The following is an 8468-nucleotide window of genomic DNA, read 5'->3' as shown; positions in this document are numbered from 1 at the left end:
ATGTATTCTAATACTGTCAAGTGAATTAGTTAGCTTTGTTTTACAATCAATAAGATTATTGTTCCCAGGTTCAGTTTACTGCCATTATTTTGGAGTTTCTAGGGTCACAAAAAAAAGAGGTTCAGGAGCTATATTTGATTCAACAGCTTTTGTTTGTGTTTCTTTCATATACTAGTTCTTACTTTTTTCTTGAAATATGTTGAGATGCAAAGCAGTGTTTTTCTTCCTGCCCAATTTATTATATGAATTCCAGAAATAATTTATTATGTTTTAATATTTTTCAGTATATAAATAGCTGTTTATTACATAACTTTACACACATTCAGTGGAATCATATCCCATTGCCAAATATGCAGTAAACCAGGAATATGTTTGGTATTCTCAGGGGTGTGGAAAAATCCAATAAACATTTCTAATAAAGCATACTAGATAATGAAAAAAAACTTTATACAATTGATTGTCATACAAAACTACATAATACATAAATTCTTTGTGCAGTTTTTATAAACCTTGATTAATTTTGTATCCGAATTTTGAATTCTACTTTTCCTTCATATGGATCATGTGGATTATCTGAAGTAATTCCAGTGCCGATAACTCTGCATACTATGTGTACTTCTTTGTTTAAAGAAATGTTGAGAAGTTTCACTGCTACCAATGGATTAGTATAGGTAGGCTGAGATGGAAATACATATGACAAATGTTAATAAATATATGCAGCAAACCTATCATAACAGAACAGGTTGAAGGGAAAAAAGCATACCTGTGCCTTGAGTCCATAGTAAGGGAAGTAGTGAAGGCTAAAAGTTCCATTTGCAGGATAATATGCTACTTCAAGTGGGCTGTCATCCTTCAGTTGACCATAAATAAGGTAAGTATTAGTGCTAGTATGAGATAACTTTGAGACTCAATGTATATTATCATACAGTATGTAAATGCATCATATAGCAGTATAGCCATATTTTCTATTGTGTGTGAGTTTAATTGGTCTTATTTGGAAGTTTCATTATTTAAAAGTAAATATGTCTAATAGTGTATCAGTGAAATGTCATCTGCATAATACATATCATCGTACAATTTCTGCAAACCTCAGGAGGCAAGATTTGTTTCACTTGCCAATTTAAGTATGTGGTTAATAATTGAGATTGCATTTATTTTAATAATTTTGTGGAGGCATATGAAAGGTTTTGAAACATCCTTGAGAGGAAAGCAGATGATTGATACCTAGGAAGCAAAGGTGAAAAGTGTGGGCTGCCTGAGATCTGAAGAACCTTGTAATGCATACTTACTAGAGTTGTGCAATTCACTTTTGGTGCAGTCCCGTTGCCAGGGAGAAAATTGATAATCTGTAATACAATTTCCTTGTTAAAAGTTTTGCAATTTAATGTTAATAAATCAAGTGTAGGCATTCAGCAGCTGTAGAAATTAAATGTTTACGTCCACCAAACAGAAGATTTTCCCATCCTTTTGTGATTGCTGCAACTGATCTCAGTACTTTGCTTTTTCTATGTATTTGACTCCAAAATTTGTTTTTCTGTCTTGGGTGTCATGAGAATTATTAAAATTGGGCATATTCAAGCTTGCTTCATTTGCAGGTTCATGTTGTAACAATATTTTTATAATCCTTTGCAGAACACAGTGCAGAAAATAATAAAATACCTGTCAGCAAAATTTCCTTTAACTATTAGTTGGTTTTAAACTATGCTTTTCACATCTGGTATTATACTTACTCTGTTCATCTTTATTATTAAGCATGGACTTCCTTCAGGAAAACCAAAAGTGGAATCCGTCAAACCAGAGCAGTTTTCAAGCATATCTTTTGTAAATTTGCAAGAATATTTTTCATTATTTGGAGCATCAAATGTCTTTTGGTAGAAATAATTTTCCTGACTACAATTTTTGTGGCTTTCTTGCATAGTTTCATTGTATGCTAAAGTGAGAAAGTAGAAGAAAAATAAACATTTTCTATTGCAGGTAAATATAAATAATAAATAGTTTATATAATAAATTCAAAAAGTACTTGTTCTTGCCTTTTACCGAATTCTAAGCTTCTGTAACTTGGTTATTTCAGTTATTATATGCAACAGTGGCCTAATTACGTTTTGCCAGATGGGAAAGGTAAGTCAGATTGGAAACAGCTGCCAAGTATTTCTTGGGTCCCAACTAAATCGGAGTGGCCAGGGTCATGTGTAATGCTGAGCAAGCCATAATAATCTGGTTTGTACAGTACTAAGCCATAATCATTTGTCTCTCATATCACTCCTAGCCAAAATGAAATGTCTCAAATAAGTTCAAAGCCATTGTATATTGGAGAGGTGAACTCTGTCTTATGATAAGCATCTTCCTTGCAGTAAATTTGATGTGATAAGACACTTTTGGGAAGCAAAGTCTTGAAAATGCTGGTTAACAGCTTTCCAAACTCTGTGCTCTCAAGGATGTCCTGCCTAGCATGGTAATCATAATTATAATATTTCAAGATAGAATGTTAACACTGATATACATTTATTTGTTTATTATTGTTGAATTGTATATTTTTATTCTACTGGTAGCTTTGTATTTTGTGAACTATTGTGAAATTTTTGGAATATTTATGAGTTCGACACAAATACAAAACTTTAGAGTAATCCATCTGTTTAGGACAAATAAGGAAGGAAGTATGAATTTTTCAATGGTACTTAGAACCAACTGTAAAAAAAATAGTGTTTTTCCTCCACCATGCACTTTGGTAAAGAAATCTGCGTAGGCAGAAATCAATATTTAAAATTGTATGAGCACTCATGCTCATATGATTCATGTTTTCCTCTGGAAATGACATAGAACAATGTATATAGAACTTGTACTAAAGTTACAACGCAGAGTTGACATTGACATTTCAATTACAGATAATATACGATCATATATTTTAGTAAAATGCAAGCGGAACATTGAAATTGTTTACCCTTTTTGTAGTCAGTTTTCTCTATTAAATTGCCTTATATTGTCCTGTTCCTGTTTTTTTTTTAGTAAGAATCTTTGATAAAGGTTTTTGCATCAAATACTTTGTTAATTGGAACTCAATCTATCCTGTATTTTATTTTCAAGTTTGTTTTCCTTTTCTTTGTAACCTTCAATTTTTCAATAGAACGTCTACCGTTTCCTACATTATTTGCATATCACTGTTCCGCCTTTACCTGAAAGAAATTTCTGAAGTGTTAGAACATAACCATCCCAGGAAGACTGCTGAGAAATGTTATAATAAATTTCCAATCCTTTTTCTCCATATACATCTGGTCGTAATGTCACTCCTTTAATGATAAATCAAAAATAGAAGAACAAAAATACAAAAACTACAGTTTGCTTATCAAGTCTTTTTCATCAAATCTAGCATGAAGTAAAATTTAAAAGCAAAATATATTTTAGCAATGTAGTCTTTAGCTGTCCAAAAATCTATATTCTCAAATTACATATATTTTGTCATGAACCTACTACTGTTTTTTTCCCTTGGTTAATAAAAATGGCCATTGTTTTGTTAATTATACTTTACCCATCACTATATGTGATAACATTAACTTTAATCCATATAAAATTCTGTATTTGCAACTTTTTTAATGCTATATAACTCATACATTGGTCAAACTGGTAGAAATGCAGCTTTTTGCTTGCGGTTTTTCTTCCTGCATTTAAGCTGCTGGTTTTATTATTCTGTAGTATGTGATCTATTTATTCCTGTTATAACCATCCTAGGATAAAAAATAAACTAAATACTTTTGATAAGTAGTATTTATACAAGAGGTTTGATGGAACTTTTCCTCTTATATACATTTCTACTCAGAAGCCAAATTATTTGAGATCGAGGTGGATCTATAGTGCATCAATCCATCAGATTTTAATCAGTTGATAATGCTTTGAAGAGCAATTTTGAATTTCTTTTACTTCTGTTTCATAGTGTTCTCTCCCATAAATTTAGATAAGTTTATAAAATAATTTTGGGTTATATGGATTTAATAACAAAATGAGAAGAAATGTAAAAAATACCTGGTGATTTTAATCGATCTTGATAGTCTGGTGTATAAGGATTAATTGTCTTCATTAAAGAATAGATAGAAAGTGCAAATAGTCCAATGATTACCACATAGAATGCAACATAATAAAGACTAATCCATACTGTAATAAAGAAATAAATATAGATTTTAAAAATAAAAACATGTCCATTAATCTGGCTCAATAATTTAATTCAAACAAATTACTGCATTCGTATTATATTGTTCAAAATACTCTCAGCCCTGGAAATTCCTGCAGCTAAATGAGAGCTGGAAGGATGTGGATGCTAGAACATCAAGGCTACTTTGCTTTCTGAGTTTAGGATGAGCAAATGGGTGATCAGAACCGTGCTGTATAACCAAAAATGTGGAGTTCAGTTCTTTTCAGCACTCTTAAGTTTTGAAAATCTCCAAATTAATACCAAGCTATAGTCTGATCAAGTTTATTAGTTAATGCTTATTCTGGAAATTAATACATTTTAAAATGTGATGTCTGTTGAATTCTAATAGGGGAAAAGAAATTCTACAATTAACATGAACTGGATTAAAGTTCATCTATACCTATTGGTACATTATCAAATAGTTCTCAATAACCTGCTGAGGCTTCTCAAACCAATTAATTGTCTCCTTCAGAAATAATATATTGGTGAATAAACTGTAAAAAAGAAATTGGACTAATTGGAAGTCAAATGACAGCTCTAAGCAACTAGAAGCATGCACAATTTTTTTAATACTATGCAAATTATATTTGAGATTAGACCAGCTATTTCAAATTTGAAGTATGCTTAGCTAGCTTTTCCTCACATACACATGCATGCACTCTCCTTGCATTTCTAGTACATATTTCCAAATTAACCAAAGAAAAGTGTGATGTGTTTCTTTGTATTCTGAGCCCTTTTAGACTAATATTTCATTTTCCTCAGGTTTTACCAAGCCAGTTGTCTCACCTCCAAGGAAGCAGCTGTCTAGTTTCAGTGGGTTTTTAGGGCCATAAAATGTATTGAGAGTTTTCTCTCCAGGATGAATATAATCTGAGCCTGGGAATTTCTGAGATAAAGACTGAAAGAGGGCAAGCTGGAAACCCAGTAGGACAGAGCTAAGGATACAGTGGGTCCTTACCTTATCCAAATCTTGGCCTTTGCAACATAATTTCAAAGCATTTATAATCTAAATTAGGTTTAAAAGACAGTCTGAGTGAAGAGGCATCTGGCATCATCCCAAATCTATTGCTATTTATAAGAAATTTATATCAATTGGAATGCTAGCATGGACTCAGAATTATTAATTCTTTAATAATTACTATTGATAAGTAATATTAATAAGTAATATTTGGATAATTGACTTCAATGTTCTATAAAGCAGCTTTCAGTACTAATTATTGGTCTTAGATCAAGTTCCAAAAGTTCTAAAATCATACTTTTTAAAAAATGTTATTGCATACCCCAGTTAATCAAAGTTCTTCCCATTAACTGCCCTGTGTCTGGATTCCATACAAAACGCTGGAAATTTTCCATTCTCTGGCTGCAGGTCTTCTTTTCGTTCAAAGTTGCCATTTTCCACCTTGAGATCTAGGAGCTGCAGAAACCAAACTTCCACTGGTGCACAAGGATTTGGCAATCCTATTTTGGTTTTATACCTTTTTCCTCTGAAGGTCATACAGATTATATCCATCACCAGCAAAAACAGATAAGAGCACATACGTGCCCACAATCACTTTTTAAAAGTAATTTGATAAGCATTTTTATTGGTTAATCAAAAACTAATAGCCATCAAATGTTCTTTTCTCTTGATGTTACTTTCTTTTCAGAACTTGTTATACTTTCAACACAATAGGTGTTATCAAAACAGATACAATAGTAACAGCTTCCCTTGATAAGCTGCATACATTGTATGTGCGTAGTTTTGAGTTCCTGTCAGCATACATTCAAGTGGAGATTTCTCTAGAACATTCCAATTACAATTCATAACCCCTCAGAAGCTGACAAGTTGTATTTGATTTTTAAGTAAAATGACTGAACAACTGATATTCTGCTGATATTGTCTTTTTGAGGCATAGACATGTTAAAGCCTTAAACATGAACATGTCTGAAGAACTGAAAAGTTATATAGCAAGTGAAAACTAGTAAAACCCTAGTATTAAAATCTTATGTTTGCTATACTCAATAGCACTTAATTTTGATCAGACATACATAGTACTATGCTTAAGATCTTATTTAAAGATCTTATTTTTGATGAGCAATTGAGTATACATGATTGGCAGACATACTGTATCAAAGCTAAAATTGTTTAAAAATTTATATGTTCAAATTCACTGCAAGCCAGCATGATGTAGTGCAGATATGTCAAACACAAGGCCCGGGGGCCAGATGCGGCCCACAAAGTGGTTTCATGTGGCCCATGAAGCCGTCCTGGAAACAGTGAGGGAACGGCCCCTGCTGCCTTGGCCCTGGCCCAGGCCGGCCAGGAGCCAATGTACAAATTTGTGGTGACCATCTATGCTAAAATGCATTCAGTCTTAGCTCCACAAGGCTGTCTGGAAACAGTGAGGAACCAGCCCCTGTCGTGTCGGCCCCACCTCCTGGGTGCATGCTGGGGAGGTGTCACCATTTGTGAGGAACGAAGAAATGCACCATCGCTTGGAAGGGGCCAGCAAATGGCCCTCGCCTACTTCACATATCTGGCTTGATAGACTCTGCACTGGTCCCACCCCTTTCTGCCAGAGACCCTCAGATCTGTCCCACTCCTGCCCAGGCCCCCACAGGCACCCTTGACAGGAATGATGTAGAGCTGGCCACGCTCACCCAGTAGGCTGCACCCACTCCATGCCCATCCAGTAGGCTGCACCCACCCTGGCCACACCCACCCAGCCCCCCGAGGGCAACCGCAATGCTGATGCGGCCCTCAATGAAATTGAGTTTGACACCCCTGATGTAGTGGATAAAATGCTAGGTTGTGTGAGAAAAAATCCAGATTCTGGTCCTCTTGAGGCACAGAGCTGGATGACCTTGGACCAGGCACTTCCCTTCAGAAAATGTCATTGTCTTAGGTAGAATATTCCTTCCGCTCTATTACAAAGACTATATAAGGTGAGGATGTCCATTCTTTTGATGACCAAGAAACAACTTTAGTATCTGAGAGATGAGAGTTGGGAATGTATTTTTATAACCACCATTTCCCACTTCAAATGGCCTGAAACTATGTAGTCAGCTTTTTGTCATCATGGTCAAAGAAAGCATTCAGGTTTTGCAATCTTGGGGTTGTGAGTTGCCCATCCCTGACTTAAATAGAATGAAAGACAAAACATCTCCATTATCAGAATGGAAATGATTCGTCATAGCCATTTTTTAATTCCCCTATTATAATGTGTTATATTTAGGAAAAGTCAAATATTCTGGGTATTTTATTTAAAAGACTTATGTAGTCATCCTTATTATGAACCATAATCCTGGGCAGCTCACAAAAAACTAAAAACAAAACTTCTTGACAATCATAACAAAACCTCAGATTCCTGGATAAGATAGAGTTTGTTTAGTTCTCTGTTTTTATTGAAATTTGATTTTCAGAAGTCTGCTTTTCACGTCTGTGTGTAATGAGGTATTTTGTATACTATACTGTACTTTAATCCTTGTGATGGTGAAATCATGAAAAATATTTGTGGAATATTCTTATACTGATCCACAAGAAATGTTTGCATATATGTTGATTCATATTTTTCCATAGTGAAAATATGTACATTTATTGTATGTATGTATGTATGTATGTATAAATATATATATATATCGTATCCTTGGTATTTTCAAATATTAAAGCCTATATTCAATATAATTAATCTCACTAATTCAGTACTGCACATTCAACTTAAGTCCCTAATTTCCTGTGGTGTTTTTTTTTTTTTTTTTTTTTGCTCTCTTATGTAAGATTATTATATCAGCTGCTTACTTAAGAAATATCTAGCTCTGCATGTACAAGGAAATTTTCATTGGTGCTTGGGAGATGTTTTCCATGTAACATTTCTTTGTTGTACTTTGCACTGTATCTGAACATACTGATTACTTTTCATTTGTTGCCCTTGAGTTCACTAGTGACACAAAGGACAGCCAAACTTTCATGTGAAGGTTACAGGAGAAATTATATGAGAAAGTTTTTAAAAATAGGTAAAATAACTAGTTCCAAATAGCTTGTTCAATATTTGCTTCATTTAACAATGCAGAATTTAAAAAATGGATTCAGCTAAGGGCATTATTATATGCTTAGAAGTTTCAGGATTTTACCTTACTGTATTGTTAATATGATTAGATATACCTTTTGTGACAAAAGTGGTTCATACATATTAAAAGCCATGGCTTATAAAATAACAAATGTCTAGGTTCATGCATTACATAAAATCACAAGCCGTGATTAATAAATTGCAAATGGCAAGTCCTTTCAGTTCTCCATTCAAAATCTCAA

At 33.7% G+C, this 8468-nt stretch overlaps 1 protein-coding gene and 1 long non-coding RNA gene across 2 annotated transcripts; one reads left to right on the top strand and one right to left on the bottom strand.

Moving 5' to 3' along the window:
* Positions 1-232: 232 nt before the first annotated feature.
* ATP4B (ATPase H+/K+ transporting subunit beta) lies at positions 233-5704 on the bottom strand. Its single transcript, XM_039349158.1, has 7 exons — positions 5461-5704; positions 4015-4143; positions 3171-3284; positions 1731-1930; positions 1290-1346; positions 764-850; positions 233-676 (listed from the first exon to the last, which is right to left on the bottom strand). The coding sequence occupies exons 1-7, from the start codon at positions 5570-5572 to the stop codon at positions 515-517; spliced, it is 861 nt and encodes a 286-aa protein (XP_039205092.1). The 5' UTR covers positions 5573-5704; the 3' UTR covers positions 233-514.
* Positions 1835-3261, top strand: LOC120310591. The gene is made up of 2 exons (XR_005557405.1): positions 1835-1974; positions 2072-3261. It is a non-coding gene; the product is annotated as an uncharacterized LOC120310591 (long non-coding RNA).
* Positions 5705-8468: the final 2764 nt, after the last annotated feature.

Source organism: Crotalus tigris, unplaced genomic scaffold (assembly GCF_016545835.1).
Source record: "Crotalus tigris isolate CLP2741 ecotype Arizona unplaced genomic scaffold, ASM1654583v1 scf7180000018227.753833, whole genome shotgun sequence".
Lineage (NCBI taxonomy): Eukaryota > Metazoa > Chordata > Lepidosauria > Squamata > Viperidae > Crotalus > Crotalus tigris.
The sequence above is the reverse complement of the archived record's forward strand: the minus strand, read 5'-3'. Positions and strand labels throughout refer to the sequence as shown.